This window comes from Phaseolus vulgaris, chromosome 10, assembly GCF_051622355.1.
Source record: "Phaseolus vulgaris cultivar YP4 chromosome 10, ASM5162235v1, whole genome shotgun sequence".
NCBI classification, from domain to species: domain Eukaryota; kingdom Viridiplantae; phylum Streptophyta; class Magnoliopsida; order Fabales; family Fabaceae; genus Phaseolus; species Phaseolus vulgaris.
This window is the reverse complement of record NC_143507.1, coordinates 4006021-4024112: the sequence shown is the minus strand read 5'-3', so window position 1 is coordinate 4024112 and position 18092 is coordinate 4006021. Positions and strand designations below refer to the sequence as shown.

At 33.2% G+C, this 18092-nt stretch overlaps 2 protein-coding genes across 4 annotated transcripts; one reads left to right on the top strand and one right to left on the bottom strand.

Moving 5' to 3' along the window:
* Positions 1–1675: 1675 nt before the first annotated feature.
* On the top strand, positions 1676–5614 carry LOC137819685 (uncharacterized). 2 transcript variants are annotated; one of them, XR_011082374.2, is made up of 3 exons: positions 1676–5015; positions 5122–5173; positions 5255–5514. XR_011082374.2 is itself a non-coding variant. In XM_068623602.2 (2 exons), exon 1 carries the CDS (start codon positions 1690–1692, stop codon positions 5005–5007), a length of 3318 nt encoding a protein of 1105 aa, XP_068479703.1. In that variant the 5' UTR covers positions 1676–1689; the 3' UTR covers positions 5008–5015; positions 5122–5614. The 2 variants fall into 2 exon arrangements, 1 of the variants encoding a protein (XP_068479703.1); XM_068623602.2 differs by having other exon boundaries at positions 5122–5614.
* A 5340-nt stretch (positions 5615–10954) lies between these two features.
* LOC137818827 (uncharacterized) lies at positions 10955–16757 on the bottom strand. 2 transcript variants are annotated; one of them, XR_016516164.1, is made up of 4 exons: positions 13403–16757; positions 13245–13296; positions 12712–12863; positions 10955–12637 (listed from the first exon to the last, which is right to left on the bottom strand). XR_016516164.1 is itself a non-coding variant. In XM_090296192.1 (2 exons), exon 1 carries the CDS (start codon positions 16726–16728, stop codon positions 13411–13413), a length of 3318 nt encoding a protein of 1105 aa, XP_090152318.1. In that variant the 5' UTR covers positions 16729–16757; the 3' UTR covers positions 13017–13296; positions 13403–13410. The 2 variants fall into 2 exon arrangements, 1 of the variants encoding a protein (XP_090152318.1); XM_090296192.1 differs by lacking the exons at positions 10955–12637; positions 12712–12863 and having other exon boundaries at positions 13017–13296.
* Between the last annotated feature and the right edge of the window lie 1335 nt (positions 16758–18092).

Sequence of the window (18092 nt, the reverse complement as noted above, 5' to 3'; positions counted from 1 at the left end):
TTGCAACCTGGTAAGGAGACACGTCCATAAAGGAAATCACTAAAAAAATATCACTCTGACTCAAAATCCAGTTCTAAAAGTAATTAACTTCAACTTCTCCTTCCAAGCATAATGTTGGTCGTCTAGTACAGGTTGACTTGAAATTATTGATCATAAACAAAATTACTAAAGCACATGTTAGATGATTCAAACAAAATAAAAGCTGTAAAATATTATTTTTATGATATTTTTGTAAAAATTCTATTATTTTTGAAGAAAATACAAATTTAATAGAAAAGAAGAAAATAAGAAAAAAAAAACACTCAAGGAACTGTAATTTGTCTAGAAAAATACTGAAAAACTGAGTTATCACTGACAAAGCATCTAATAATAAAACTATTAAAAAACACATCCAATTAGTGAGTAATCAAAGATGATTCAAGCCTTAATGATTGAATATTCACAATGACTTCAGACTAAACAAACATTTAGGACATTCCAAATCATTCAGATCTTCATTGAAACTTTTTTTTTTTGTTGTTGTCATGTATAAGATGTTGACTGTAATCTATGTCAACATTGTTGATTCTTAGGGATAGGTACTAAAGCACTTTAAATATTCTGAAAAATCGTGTGGTTAAACAGAATTCCTAATTTCACTTATAGTTGAATAATGAAATGACAATGTGACAATAATGAAGGATGCACCTACTTGCTTGCTATGTCCACAATTGCGTGATGGACTCTCAGACACTCATATCTTATGACTAAGTCAATAATTGGAAATTTCACAAAATTCAATCATGGCAGTAAAGAAAATAAAATTCAACGATTATTTTTGTTTTCCAACAATAATACAAGGAAAAGAAAATAAGAAATTCCTTTTCAATCTTTTATATTCAAAGTATAATCCATATTTATTTTTCATATTATTTAATGTGTGTATTTTATATTTTTATTTTCTAATATTTTCATTCTAAAATTGTTAAGATTTTTATTTTCTAATGTTTTTAAAATATTAAAAATAATTATTTTAACATTAGTGTTCTGAAATTGGCATGAAAGTTACAGTTGACTCAAATTACAAAAATAAGGATGGACTTAAAAAAATTATAAAAGAAAAATGATCACTAAAATATATTTAACCAAAGGCCCGTGAGTGAAGTCACCAAAGTTTTAGTTTTGGAAATAAAATTCTCAAGAATCAAGAGATCTGATTTTTTTTTTAATTCCCTTTTACAATATATCTCTTTAAATTTATTTTTCAACAACTTAATAAAAAATTAAAAATAGTCCTGTTTACTACGAATTTTATTTTGATAATATAATTTACATATTCAAAGTATTTGTTTTAGTCATATTAAAAAATAATTTATTTTTTCCAACAGTAATTAATACATAAATTTATGGAAGCACGTTAAACCTTTCTTAAGATCTTAATTAAAGCAGGGATATAATTTTAAACTTATTTTCATTAATATAACTAATTAATTAAAGTATTAATATAAAATTATATGGCTTTTAAAATTGGTATCAATATTATAAGTTGGTTTAGGGTTTAGGTAAGAAGTGATTTTTACTTCCAAAGTGAGACTTAATTGCGTGATAGACTCGGGAGACTATGAATAGCACAACTTTTGTAGTCTATAAAAGAGAAAAAGATGTTTCAAATGAGAAATATCTCACATCACACACTTCTCATAATACACTATGAGAGGACACATACTTCTGTGCTTTTTTCTTATGCCATTTTTCACAATAAACCATAGTGCCAACGTTTTTCCAGCCAATGGCTATGTGCTTGGCAACGAGTGTTCCATGTTGCATGGTTTGAAAAATAACCTCAAATTCAACCCTGCAATATCCAAAAAACTTACTCTTTGGAATGAAGGTGAAGATTGTTGCCAATGGCATGGGGTGACATGCAAAGAAGGTGGTGTTATAGCCCTTGATCTCAGTGAAGAGTCTATCTCAGGAGGACTTCTTAATTCAAGCCTTCTTTTTGCTCTTCAAGATCTTCAAAGCTTGAATTTGGCTTTCAATAACTTCAGTTCTGTGCTTCCTTCTGAGCTATACAAATTGAATAATTTGAGGTATTTGAACTTTTCAAATGCTGGCTTTGAGGGGCAGATTCCGCATGAGATTTTTCATCTCAGAAGGTTAGTTACTCTTGACTTGTCTTCTTCATTTTCCTCACCTCACAGCCTGAAACTGGCGAAGCCAAATACAGCAATGCTTTTGCAAAACCTTACAGAAATCACAGAATTATATCTAGATGGTATAGCAATATCTGGCAAAGGACAAGAATGGTTTCATGCTCTATCTTCATTGCACAACTTACGTGTTCTGAGCATGTCATCATGCAATCTCTCTGGACCTATTGATGCTTCCCTGGCTAAGCTTCTCTCACTCACTGTTCTGAGATTAAGCTACAACAACATGTCTAGCACAGTGCCAGATTCCTTCACAAATTTTTCCAATCTAGTTGTACTACAACTCAGAAGTTGTGGCTTGAATGGTTCTTTTCCCAAAGATATCTTCCAAATACCATCATTGAAGGTCCTTGACATCTCAGACAATCAAGATCTTACGGGTTCTTTGCCAAACTTCAAACCAAGTGGTTCTCTTCGTGACATGAATCTTAGGCAGACAAGTTTCACAGGAATGCTTCCGGGTGCAATTTCTAACTTGAAAAATTTATCTACAATTGATCTATCTTATTGCCAATTTAATGGAACACTTCCTAGTTCAATGTCAGAACTCACCCAACTAGTTTATCTGGACTTGTCTTCCAATAACTTTTCAGGTCAACTACCTTCTTTTAATATGTCCAAGAATCTCACATATTTATCCCTCTTTCATAATAGTTTAACAGGGTTGTTACCATCTAGTCATTTTGAGGGCCTTCAAAATCTTGTCAACATTGATCTAGGGTTTAACTTTTTCAAAGGAAGTCTTCCTTCATCTCTACTTAAACTTCAATGTCTGCGAGAACTTAAACTTCCCTTTAATCAACTCACCGGTGTCTTGGATGAATTTGTGATAACCTCACCTACACTAGAGATGCTTGATTTGGGTAGTAATAATTTGGAAGGACCTTTTCCTTTGTCTATTTTTAACCTTAGAACACTTCGTGACATTCAACTCAATTCAAACAAGTTTAATGGCACAGTAGAATTGGACAGGATTCGAAGGTTTAGTAATCTAACTACATTAAGCCTCTCGCATAACAATTTGTCAGTTGATATATTCTCTAGATATGATCATGATCCATCACCCTTTCCTGCTCTAAGAAATATAATGTTGGCATCTTGCAAGTTGAGAGGAATCCCTAGTTTTGTGAAAACTCAGTCATCGTTATTATATCTTGACCTTGCTGACAACCAGATTGAAGGAACAATACCTTACTGGATCTGGCAACTTGAATATGTTGTTCACTTGAACCTTTCCAAAAATTTCATAACAAAATTGGAAGGAAATGTCTGGAACTTCAGTTCAAACCTTTTGATTGTTGATCTAAGTTCCAACCAACTAGAAGGGCCATTGCCTTTCCTTCCACCGTTTGTAAATTATTTGGACTACTCAAACAATAGTTTTAACTCCATTCCAGCAGACATTGGAAATCGTATCCCTTTCATAATAGTGTTGTCTCTTTCAAACAACAATTTTGAGGGAAAAATCCCTGAATCCTTTCTCAATGCTTCAAGTCTTCGTCTGCTCGATCTTTCTCGCAATAACTTTGTTGGAACGATTCCCAAGTGTTTTGTTAAGTTGAGTAGCACTCTTCGGGTGTTGAACTTAGGTGGAAACAGACTTGAAGGATATATTCCTAATACTTTGCCAACTTCATGTACTCTAAAGTTATTGGACCTAAATGACAATCTCTTGGAGGGTACTATCCCAACGACGTTAGCTTATTGCCAGCAACTACAAGTCCTGAACCTTCGAAGAAATTCATTAACCGACAAATTTCCTTGTTTCTTAAGTAATATTTCCACCTTAAGAATCATGGATTTACGGTTAAACAAACTTCACGGGTCAATTGGATGCCCAAAAAGTAGTGGTGATTGGGAAATGCTCCATATTGTTGATGTAGCCTCCAATAATTTCAATGGTACAATACCAGGAGCCCTATTGAAGAGTTGGAAAGCAATGATGCGAGACAATGTTAATGTTGGACCAGAGTTTGGCCACTTATTCACTGATATCGTTGATCACTATGATCCCAAGAATTATAAGGATTTAGTGTCACACTTAGACAAAAGAATTGTAGCAATGTTGACTAAACTTGTTACAAACATATCTCGATCTGTTCTTGACCAGGGGTCGTCAGATTTTAATGAAATTGATGGTTCTCGATATCAAAATTCAATTATTATTACAAATAAAGGTCAGCAAATAAAATTGGACAAAATCCAGAGAGCTTTTACTTACGTGGATATGTCAAGCAACAAGTTTGAGGGTCCAATACCAATTGAGTTAATGCAGTTCAAGGCAATGCTTGCTCTTAACTTGTCAAATAATGCCCTCTCAGGTCATATCCCATCATCGATTGAAAATTTGAAGAATCTTGAATCCCTAGATTTGTCAAACAATTCTTTGAATGGAGAAATCCCTGGAGAGCTTGGTAGTCTAACTTTTCTTGCATATCTGAATCTCTCAAACAATCACTTGGTGGGTGAAATTCCAAAGGGCACCCAGATTCAATCATTTGATGGAGATTCCTTTGAAGGAAATGAAAAGTTATGTGGACCCCCACTGACCCCTAATTGCAGCAATGGAATGCCAACACCTGAAACATCTCAATCTCATACTCAGAGTTCAATTGATTGGAATTTATTAAGCGCAGAGTTGGGATTTGTTTTTGGCTTTGGAATTTTCTTTCTCCCTCTTCTTTTCTGGAAGAGATGGAGGTTGTGGTATTCCAAACAGGTGGAAGAGATGCTTCACAAGATCGTTCCCATGCTTGATTTTTCGTATGAACACCAACGTGGGAAGACATATAGAACTCTAAGGAGGAGGAACTGAAATCTAAGGTAAAATACTTCTATTCATTTAGTTTCTACAGTAAGGAACTTTACATATTCTACATAAAATTTCAATGCTATATTTCTGAATCTATTTATCTTTGCTTATGAGCAGTGTCGAAATAAGGATGTTTCCCATTATCCATGTTGGTGAGAATGATGAAGTAGTAAGTAATTTTTATGAATTAGTGGTTGTTTCATAGTTCCTTCCGTTGAACTTACTTTCAGCTGTAAAAGGGATACGGTAGTTGGGTGATGTAGGTGGTAGAAGGAGAATGCTGAACTCAGTACCTTCTGAAAAGTGACAGCAGTTTCATGTCCACCAAAACCAGTTCTGTTCGTGGTTACATATGGAGCAAAAGGCACAACTCTGATGGTCTTTTACATGTTCTTTTGCTTTTAATTAGGTTTGGTTTTGGTGCTATGGTTTGATTATGGCTTAATGTTTTTTTTTATCATGTTTTTATCATGTTGTGGTGCTTATGGTGCTATGGTCTTTCATCATTTTTTTTTTTCTGTTTGTAGGATTGATTTTTTTTATAAGGGGTTAGAGTATCTTAAATATTTTTTTACTTAAATGTATTTTTGATAAAAAAAAATGTGTTTGTTTAAAGTGTCAGCATGCAAAACGAAATAATATAAGAATTCTTATATACAATATATGTTTAATATAAATATATTACTTAAAATATATTTTTATTAATGAATTTATATTTCCACGTACACAACACAATCTAATATAACACAACATAATATAATATTATATAATATGGTAAATTATATTATGTTATGCACATGTAATATTTTAGAAAATTAATTATAATTAATTAATAGAAATAATATTAAATTAAATAAAAGATGTGATAATTTTTAAGTAATATATATATATATATATATATTACATAATTTATTCCATTAGATATTTATTATTATTATTATTTATATAAAAGTAGTTTTTAATTTGAACATCTATTCTTTATAAATATGAATAAAGTAGCATGATAGTTTTTGCAATTAAAGGCAACCTATTAGTTATGTAATAAATAATGTAAACATATTTTTACACTGATTTAAAACTTTTATATAACTTCTTTAGTTTCTTTGATGATGTGTTATTTCCCGACAACAACTGTTTGTTTTTTTTATCATTAATAAACAATAAATTAAATATGGATTACTTCATGAATGATTTAACCTTTATATAGATCCTAACAATCCTCATAACACCAACTCTAGAAATATCCGACAAAATTACATCACTTAACCAATCTCATACAAACCAATGGATCAAGACACTAGTCAGAGTAGAAAAAAAACAGAATGTGATGACTTAGAAGTAATCCAAGACCAAACCTTTAATTGAATTATAACAAACATTTCTAAACAATCAACCACCCCCCTTTGAAAATGACATTATTCCTGTGCTTCCAAATCTCGCAAACTACTGCAATCCAAATTGCTCCGCAAACATCATTAACAGAATCAGAAGCGTTACACAACCTAAACTGAAACAAATTTAACAGTGGATCATTGTAACTCACTAACATTACACCAAGTCAAGTCAAGCAATGACTCCATACAGTCTAAGCAATTCTACATTCAAAAAACAAATGACGACAAGTCTCTTCCTCTACCCCATAAAGACTACATAAAAGGCTTTCAACCGCAATCCCGTGCCTTTCTAAATTGGTCCTAGTTGCAATCTTATTTTCTAGCACCCTCCAAGCAGAGACAAGTGCAGAAGGCATGACTTTACTCTTCCAAAACTTTTTGTACACAAAGACACTATCCCCTTCGTGTGCCCTCGTTAAACAATTGTAAGTAGAATTCACCATATAAACAGGGAATTCCCCATCTTTCCAAACTCAACTATCCTTCTCTTCCATGTCAAAACTCAACCCTTAAAGACCCTGGAAAAAATACTCACCAAAGGCTTTTCCCATTCAAATAGACTCCTCCTCCAAGTTAGTTGCCACTCCCAAGAACCATTAATCCATTTCCCAAGCTCAACCACCTTAGCATCTTTGTAAGAACTCGGGGAGAACAACCTCGGATAAACACGCTTTACAACCCCATTACCCGCCCAACAATCCTCCCAGAATAAAACACTATCTCCATTGCCAATCTTCCACTTGAAAGCATCTTCGAAATTCCTTCCCCATCCTTCTGACCACCAAACCTCCATCAAATCTTTCCACCATAGAGAGGTCCTACCAATGTTCACTCCCTCTCGCAGGCTTCTCCATCCACCATATTTAGAATCAAGTATCTCCTTCCACATACCGCCCTTATCCGACCCCAACCTCCAAATCCATTTACCTAATAAAGTTGTGTTAAAGACCCGCAAGTCTAGAATCCCTAGATCGCTAGCCTCACAAGGGTCACAAACCTTACTCCAGGAAGACCAAGCGATCTCGTCAGCATCCCAACCCCATAAGAAATTCCTTTGAATCCTCGCTAACTCGGTAGTCACTACGGAGGGCATTTTGAATAGAGACAAAACGAAAAGCGGGATAAATATAAGTACAAACTTGATCAGACAAATCCTCCCTGCCAATAACAACTGTACTCTTTGTTATTTTTCGTAATGTGACAACTTATGACAATGATCATGAAATTAATTACAAACTCATTCATGTCCTTTAATTTATAACTTTTATTAACATTCATCGGCACAAAAAAACCTAATTTACATAATTAAAATGACGTGAAAGAGTTAATGGAAAACTAATGCACTTTGGAAAGGGAAAGAGAGAAGGTAATAAACATCATTCGAGCAAAAAATTATTGGCTAAGAAGATAGAAGATGATAAAATTTTAAAGAAGACTCTATATGTGAAAAGTAGGGAACACTAGGATTTTCTTTTTTTTTCGTCTTTATACAAATTATATAAGTATTTATTTCTCTTGTTATTTTATTTTTTTAGAATTTTGTAAAGACATAAAAGGATTTCCTTTGGATATTGATTTGGACTTAAAAAGTCAACAAAAAAAACCATAAGAGACATGACCAACCAAGATATGAACAAGGTGAGGCTTGAAGCATGGAAGTTTTGCATCACAAGGGATAAACCTTTTTTTAGGATAATTCACTATAAAAAAATGTGTATGTGGTGATGGTTCTTTCTTTATAAAGTGGTGTTTATAACCACCACAATATACGTGTGGCAATCTATTCTGAATTGTCATAGCACACGTCATATAATATATTGTATAAAGTGACGGTTTTAAGTGTGTAATTTATGTCAGTTATAAATGTTGTAATTTTCAAATTGGGTAACCAATTTCAATGTAAATAATGACGATTTTAAAAATATTTAATACGGTATAGTATGACGTTTATAATAGCCTTATTATATTGTTTAAGTAGTTTTAGTAACATATGCAGTTAAGTTTATAGTGTAATTACACATCAATTATATTCTTCAGATGTGTGGATGGGTTCTTGTGCAGGGAACAAAACTACACAACATTCTTATCAACCGTGGATAAGACAAGTAACAGTTAATGGCCCCTATATCATCCATGAAAAGAGTTAGTAAATATTTGAAACATGAAATAGTATTAATTGACGACTTATAATTGAACTTACTCATTAATATAAGGGCACAAATAAATTTATTTTCCCTCTAAACTAATAGTGTTAGTGATGTATGACTGGATTTCCGATTTCTTTGTTCCAATTGGATTAATATAATAGGGATCCAAGAATCCATAAACATCTTGATTCCCATCATTAATAGAAACTCCAGACAAATACCTACAAGTTATTAGTTAAAGCATAATCAATAATAATTTAACTTAAAGTAAATTGAAATATAGGTAAAGATACATACATCATAAAAAAAAATTATATTTATATTGAGTTCCTGTTGTCCAATTGCAAATTCTAACAAATCTGACATGTATATGTACAACGACATGTAAGTGTTTCTTCCAAAAAAAGTACCACCCCACAGAATCTCCATAGGATCTTGACTAGTAGCTACTTTTAAGGAATCTACGTGATCGTCAATGGGAATCTCATGCTTCTTTTTTGGACTTGGTTTCTGATGACGTTTCTACAAAATAAAGAATATTTGTATTAAATTAGATGTAATACATAAATATAAATTAATATAATGAAATGAGATTATTATCGGGGGTTCTGATATAATTTGAACAAGGTGTCTAGGCTAGGCTATGAATGCTTGAAACACTTCGACCACAGTGGTAGATAAGTGCCAAATTTCAGTAATATTTCATATTAAAATATAGGCACTTATGAGTATTAATTCCTAAAATAAGCATAAAATAACTCTAAATTTATGAATTTATACCTTTTTACATATTTTATGATTTTAATTAGAATAGGAACGACTTATTTCCAAATTTGGTGTTAATTTCAGGATCCAAGGGGAGAATGGAGATGATTGGGCAGAAGGAGAATATACAAAGCTAAAAAGGAAAAGTTGAAATGCATAAAAACTCACCAAGCTACCAAAAAGTGCAAAAGAACCATCTCACCACCAGGGGAGCTCGCTTAAGCGAACTATATCTCACTTGAGCGAGATAGCACTAGTGAAGTTGGGTTGGACATCATTTTGCTTGCTCAAGCGAGTCCATTCTCACTTGAGCGAGAATCCACTTAAGCCCAATAAAATTTAGGTTAAATAGGGGGCTTGAGGCACAACCCTGGTGTGCAAGATTGAGAGGAAAACACCGTTGAATGATTTGTAACCCAATTGGGAGAATAGAAGGTGTTATAAGATATGTGGCTAAGTCTACCCTTTAGGATTATGAGTAATTTGTTCAAACTCTTATGTATTGAGGTGATCTCTAAACATAACATTTTGTTCTTGATTGATTATTGGTATTATTGTTTTGATTCTAATTCTTAATCTAGAATCTTAAATTTGATTGGAAAGTATTTTTAGGTTCTGACCTAATCAATAATGCTTAACATATTTGAGTGGTAAGAATAGACTTGAAATGTTAATTACTATCAACGTCTAATCAAAATGCTAAGTTGTTTTTATAAATATGCGAGAAATCAATATTTAGGAAACACCTTAATAATTTTATATGCGAGGAATCAATATAAATGATTTTTATATGGACATCAAGATCAATCAAAGGACATAATATTATGAGGTTAATTTAAATACAAAAGAGTGAGAAAGATGAAACCCAATTCCTATTTTTGCAATTAAAGCAACAACTATTTTTCTTGTTTTCTTGTTAATCATTGTCATCACAACAAATTCCAACAAACTTTTATTATTCTATTTTATATTTAGTGAATATTTTACTTTATTATTCATTTGTTCCTTGTGGTTTCGATATTAGTCCTTAGGGACACATTATTACTTCTGACAACGCGTGATACTTGCTGTAAAAAGTCATCAAGTTTTTTGTGCAATTGTCGGGAAACAATTTTATTTTTTAGTATAATTTCCTAAATATTGTGAATATTTTAATTGTTTTTATTTTTTATTATTGTGTTTAAATTTGTTACTGTTTTTAATCTACGTTATTTACATAATTGTTTTATTTTATTTTCTTTAAATCTACAGATTTTCTTTTATTGTTTTAATTTTTATTTGGAGTTTATTTGCTTTTATTTGTTTCTATTTAATTTCAGATTTATTATGTTTTTAATTTAGTACAGATCTTTGAATTTATTTGATTTCAGATTATTTGAATTTATTCTCTTTTATTTGTTTCAATTTTAATTTATTTTTTTAAACATTATTCTCTTACTAGTGAATCCTTGTGTTAACCATTGAATTAGTTGTCTTATATGATATCGAGAGGTCAAATTCTCAAAGACCAATTATTATTCGAAGTAGAGATTGAAAGGGCAGCCAAAAGAAACAGAAAGACAAAGACAAAAGAAAGACAAGGAGATACTAGAGAGGAATCCTCAAACACTTCTTCTTTTCCCACTAATAGTTTTTAGGAGGAAAGCAACATGACAAAAGAGCAAGAACCACCTCGAGATTATGTTGTGTATCAGGTGTCAAGGCATTTTTCTAGTATTGCAATACCTGCTACCAGTAGGGCCTTAGAGATGAAACTCGCTTTCCTTAGTCTCACCAGTACCCACCAATTTACAACAATGGACCATGAGGATCCATACACATATTTGGATACATTTTTTGAATTGGTGGGAAGAATGGACTTCCAAGCATGTGATATTGAAAATTTTTATATGCGCTTGTTCTTGCCGGCATACTTTGGTCGATCCCCGAGTTGAGTTTCGCTTTGACTGGCCTTCACTTGGTGCTCTGAAACACTGGTCCACTAGGACAAAGAGGGCTCTACCTGTTGATTACACTTTGACAATCGAGTCAGTGAGAGCATTCAAACTATAAAATTTGTTTAAGTCTAGAGTATTCAGAAAGCGTACCTTTACCTAGGGTCTCAAACCCCTTTTATAGACATTCCTTCAACAATTTTCATAAATGAGAATATAATCTCAACATCAATAATATCAGTCAACAATAACAATAATCTGTTTGCCGTGTACCTGTTATTTTCAGGTACAAACATTCTTAACTACTTTTACTTGCATTTAATAATATACTTTAACCAATTTAGTTATTCTTGTATACATCAACCAATTCAATTATTTCTTTTGTTATTTTTAATTATCTTTTCCATGTACACTTACTAGAAAATCTAGGCTCACCTCTCAACACACATGTAGGCCCATACTTGGCCTAGACTGAGCTGAGCACAACTCGCACAATCGACCTGGCCATACCTAAACACTTGGACCGAGGTCCCGAGTACATCTGGCCTGTACACAAGCCTCCCAGGCTCGAGCCGAGCTAGGTTAGGCAAAGAGATCTTTCAGTATTGGCAGCTGACATGACGTTTTTCGCATAGGGTAGGTGAGGCGCGGTTGCCGAAGCATTTCTTGATATGACACCTCACTATACTAAATCTGGAGCGTCCATGTGGCTTTGTATAAACGGTGGATACTACTGCTTCAACTTCTTCACTTTTCAAAACACCCCCTTTGTTCACTCACTCCTCACTTTCCCAGTCCACTTCCTTCTACCCTAGCCTCTTACGAACTCTTCGTCTCCTCCTTCACGCCATTGAACACCACCGTCCACTCATCGAAAAAATAAGTATGCTCTTTTCACTTAACTGCACTAATATTCATTCTTGTCCAAAATTTTTGAAAATCTTTCATTAAACGATTCACCCCCCTCTTGTTTAAGGCCTCTCATTCTAACAATTACCTAACCAAGATTTTTCCTCTTGTTCAGTTCCATCGAGTTGTTGCTTTAACTCTTTATTCTGCTTTTTGAGAAGGCGCACCTCCTTTTTATTCCTTCGTTGATCTTCGATGCCTTTTTGAGGAATCTCCTCTACTTGCGCCTGGTGTGTTTGAATTATTGTGATTTGTTCTTCAGTGACCCGATTGTGGTTGGTTGCGTTCCTTGTTGACACCATTGTTGCTAAACTGGAATTGACTGTTATCTTGGTCCCATGGTGGGCGCCAATTGTACATGTATAGGCAAAAGGAGGCTATATAGTACCTGGAACTGATTCTACAATTGTTGATGTGTCGGTGATCCCCTCGCTCTTTCCTTCCAGTCTCTTTCCTCAATTGTTGGTGCTCGGTCAGGGTAGACCTAAAAAAAGTACTCTGAGATCAAGGTAGTACTCTGTGTAAAGAGTATATATTTGTAAACTCGTTAAAGCGTACCTTACACCTCTGCAAATGGTTGATTTATAGTGTTGGTCATGGGTACTCATTGTGATGGGTTGAATATCAGTTGTTCAGTGATGTGTATCGTGATCCCGGATTTATAGGGAAATATACTAGTATATAGGTATGTTCGTATATCTGAAGAATATCTGTATCATATTTCAATTAATCAGTATTTAGCTGATTTGTTGGAGATATAAATGTGACTCATAAAAGATTCTTTATAATTATCGTTGTTGTCATTTATTTAGTGATTTAATATTATATTATATTGTGCTATATTAGATTGTATTGTGTACGATATTTAATTAAAAAATTTAATTTAACACCGAAGTATTACTTTTTGATAACTGTATAATCAAAGATAGTAGTTTACAACCAACTTTACAAAATTTCTTGATTACTTGACATATCCAGATTTCAATAATTTTGGATTGTAAACATAGGAGGAATCTCTCCATTTTACATCTGAAAGTAAATTAAATGGAAGGAACTATGAAACAACCACTAAATTCATAAAAATTACTTACTACTTCATCATTCTCACCAACATGGATAATGGACAACATCCTTATTTTGACACTGCTCATAACCAAAGAAAAATTGATTCAGAAATATAACATTGAAATTTTATGTAGAATATATAAAGTTCCTTAGTGTAGAAACTAAGTGAATAGAAGTATTTTACCTTAGATTTCAGTACCTCCTTAGAGTTCTATATGTCTTCCCACGTTGGTGTTCATACGCAAAATCTAGCATGGGAATGATCTTGTGAAGCATCTCTTCCACCTGTTTGGAATACCACAACCTCCATCTCTTCCAGAAAAGAAGAGGCAGAATGAAAACTCCAAAGCCAAAAACAAATCCCAACTCTGCGCTTAATAAATTCCAATCAATTGAACTCTGAGTATGAGATTTAGGTGTTTCAGGTGTGGGCATTCCATTATTGCTGCAATTACGGGTCAGTGGAGGTCCACATAACTTTTCATTTCCTTCAAAGGAATCTCCATCAAATGATTGAATCTGGGTACCCTTTGGAATTTCACCCACCAAGTGATTATTTGAGAGATTCAGATATGCAAGAAAAGTTAGACTAGCAAGCTCTCCAGGGATTTCTCCATTCAAAGAATTGTGTGACAAATCTAGGGATTCAAGATTCTTCAAATTTTCAATCGATGATGGGATATGACCTGAGAGGGCATTATTTGACAAGTTAAGAGCAATCATTGCCTTGAACTGCATTAACTCACCTGGTATTGGACCCTCAAACTTGTTGCTTGACATATCCATGTAAGTGAAGGCTCTCTGGATTTTGTCCAATTTTATTTGTTGACCTTTATTTGTTATAATAATCGAATTTTGATATCGAGAACCGTCAATTTCATTAAAATCTAAGGATCCCTGGTCAAGGAAAGATCGAGATACGTTTGTAACAAGTTTAGCCAACATTGCTACAATTCTTTTGTCTAAGTGTGACACTAAATCCTTATAATTCTTGGGATCATAGTGATCAATGATATCAGTGAATAAGTGGCCAAATTCTGGTCCGACATTAACATTGTCTCGCATCATTGCTTTCCAACTCTTCAATAGGGTTCCTGGTATTGTACCATTGAAATTATTGGAGGCTACATCAACAATATGGAGCATTTCCCAATCACCACTACTTTTTGGGCATCCAATTGACCCGTGAAGTTTGTTTAACCGTAAATCCATGATTCGTAAAGTGGAAATATTACTTAAGAAACAAGGAAATTTGTCGGTTAAAGAATTTCTTCGAAGGTTCAGGACTTGTAGTCGCTGGCAATAAACCAAGGATGTTGGGATGGTACCCTCCAAGAGATTGTCATTTAGGTCCAAAAACTTTAGAGTACATGAGGTTGGCAAAGTATCAGGAATATATCCTTCAAGTTTGTTTCCACCTAAGTTCAACACCCGAAGAGTGCTACTCAACTTGACAAAACACTTGGGAATCGTTCCAACAAAGTTATTGCGAGAAAGATCCAGCAGACGAAGACCTGAAGCATTGAGAAGGGATTCAGGGATTTTTCCCTCAAAATTGTTGTTTGAAAGAGACAACACTATTATGAAAGGGATACGATTTCCAATGTCCGCTGGAATGACCGAGTTAAAACTATTGTTTGAGTAGTCCAAATAATTTACAAACGGTGGAAGGAAAGGCAATGGCCCTTCTAGTTGGTTGGAACTAAGATCAACAATCAAAAGGTTTGAACTGAAGTTCCTGACATTTCCTTCCAATTTTGTTAGGAAATTTTTGGAAAGGTTCAAGTGAACAACATATTCAAGTTGCCAGATCCAGAAAGGTATTGTTCCTGCAATCTGGTTGTCAGCAAGGTCAAGATATAGCAAAGATGACTGAGTTTTCAGAAAACTAGGGATTCCTCTCAACTTGCAAGATGCCAACATTAAATTTCTTAGAACAGGAAAGGATGATGGATCATGATCATATCTAGAGAATATATCAACTGACAAATTGTTATGCGAGAGGCTTAATCTAGTTAGATTACTCAACCTTCGAATCATGTCCAATTCTACTGTGCCATTAAACTTGTTTGAATTCAGTTGAATGACACGAAGTGTTCTAAGGTTAAAAATAGACAAAGGAATAGGTCCTTCCAAATTATTATTACCCAAATCAAGCATCTCCAGTGTAGGTGCGGTCATCACTGATTCACCCAAGACACCGGTGAGTTTATTAAAGGGAAGTTTAAGTTCTCGCAGAGATGGAAGTTTAAGTAGAGATGAGGGAAGACTCCCTTTGAAAAAGTTAAACCCTAGATCAATGCTGACAAGATTTTGAAGGCCCTCAAAATGACTAGATGGTAACACCCCTGTTAAACTATTATGAAAGAGGGATAAATATGTGATATTCTTGGACATATTAAAAGAAGGGAGTGGACCTGAAAAGTTATTGGAAGACAAGTCCAGATAAACTAGTTGGGTGAGTTCTGACATTGAACTAGGAAGTGTTCCATTAAATTGGCAATAAGATAGATCAATTGTAGATAAATTTTTCAAGTTAGAAATTGCACCCGGAAGCATTCCTGTGAAACTTGTCTGGCCAAGATTCATGTGACGAAGAGAACCACTTGGTTTGAAGTTTGGCAAAGAACCCATAAGATCTTGATTGTCTGAGATGTCAACGACCTCCAATGATGGTATTTGGAAGATATCATTGGGAAAATAACCATTCAAGCCACAACTTCTGAGTTGTAGTACAACTAGATTGGAAAAATTTGTGAAGGAATCTGGCACTGTGCTAGAGATGTTGTTGTAGCTTAATCTCAGAACAGTGAGTGAGAGAAGCTTAGCTAGGGAAGCATCAATAGGTCCAGAGAGATTGCATGATGACATGCTCAGAACACGTAAGTTGTGCAATGAAGATAGAGCATGAAACCATTCTTGTCCTTTGCCAGATATTGCTATACCATCTAGATATAATTCTGTGATTTCTGTAAGGTTTTGCAAAAACATTGCTGTGTTTGGCTTCGCCAATTTCAGGCTGTGAGGTGAGGAAAATGAAGAAGACAAGTCAAGAGTAACTAACCTTCTGAGATGAAAAATCTCATGCGGAATCTGCCCCTCAAAGCCAGCATTTGAAAAGTTCAAATACCTCAAATTATTCAATTTGTATAGCTCAGAAGGAATCACAGAACTGAAGTTATTGAAAGCCAAATTCAAGCTTTGAAGATGTTGAAGACCAAAAAGAAGGCTTGAATTAAGAAGTCCTCCTGAGATAGACTCTTCACTGAGATCAAGGGCTATAACACCACCTTCTTTGCATGTCACCCCATGCCATTGACAACAATCTTCACCTTGATTCCAAAGAGTAAGTTTTTTGGATATTGCAGGGTTGAATCTGAGGTTATTTTTCAAACCATGCAACATGGAACACTCGTTGCCAAGCACATAGCCATTGGCTGGAAAAACCGCACTATGGTTTATTGTGAAAAATGGCATAAGAAAAAAACACAGAAGTATGTGTCCTCTCATAGTGTATTATGAGAAGTGTGTGATGTGAGATATTTCTCATTTGAAACATTCTTTTTCTCTTTTATAGACTACAAAAGTTGTGCTATTCATAGTCTCCCGAGTCTATCACGCACTTAAGTTTCACTTTGGAAGTAAAAACCACTTCTTACCTAAACCCTAAACCAATTTATAATATTGATACCAATTTTAAAAGCCATATAATTTTATATTAATACTTTAATTAATTAGTTATATTATTGAAAATAAGTTTAAAATTATATCCCTGCTTTAATTAAGATCTTAAGAAAGGTTTAACGTTCTTCCATAAATTTATTTATTAATTACTGTTGGAAAAAATAAATTATTTTTTAATATGATTAAAAAAAATACTTTGAATATGTAAACTATATTATCAAAATAAAAATTCGTAGTAAACAGGACTATTTTTAATTTTTTATTAAGTTGTTGAAAAAGAAATTTAAATATATTATTAAAAAGATATATTGTAAAAGGGAATTAAAAAAAAATCAGATGTCGTGATTCTTGATAATTTTATTTCAAAAACTAAAACTTTGGTGACTTCACTCACGCGCCTTTGGTTAAATATATTTTAGTGATCATTTTTATTTTATAATTTTTTTAATTCCATCCTTTATTTTTGTAATTTGACTCAACTGTAACTTTTATGCCAATTTCAGAACACTAATGTTAACATAATTATTTTTCATATTTTAGAAATATTAGAAAATAAAAATATAAAATACACACATTAAAAAAATATGAAAAAGAAATATGGATTATACTTTGAATATAAAAGATTGAATAGGAATTTCTTATTTTCTTTAACTTGTACTATTGTCCACTCGTTGGAAAACAAAAATAATCGTTCAATTTTATTTTCTTTACTTCCATGATTGAATTTGTGAAATTTCCAATTATTGACTTAGTCATGAGATATCAGTGTCTGAGGGTCGTTCACGCAATTGTGGAAATAGCAAGCAAGCAAGTGCATCCCTCATATGCATAATCACATTTTCACATTGTTATTTCATTATACTTTAGAATATTTAAAGTGTTTTAATACCTACCCTAAGAGTCAAGAATATTGACATAGATTATATAATGCATGACATAATAGTTACATTCTAAATTTTCTTGTTGTTTATTTGCATTAATATATGAATCAATGAAGTTAATTTATTGAAAAATTAAAAAAAAAAAATAGTTTCAATGAAGATCTGAATAATTTGGCATGTCCTGAATGTCTGAGTTCCAAAGTCTTTCTTTGATTGTGAATCTGCAATCATTAATGTTAAAATCATCTTTGATCACTGAATAATGTTTAAATGTCTGCTTGAATAGTTTTATCATTAGATGTTTTGTAA

Excerpts from the sequence above, each read along its gene's own strand:
- LOC137819685 (XM_068623602.2), top strand. The coding sequence starts at position 1,690 with ATGAGAGGACACATACTTCTGTGCTTTTTTCTTATGCCATTTTTCACA.
- LOC137818827 (XM_090296192.1), bottom strand. The coding sequence starts at position 16,728 with ATGAGAGGACACATACTTCTGTGTTTTTTTCTTATGCCATTTTTCACA.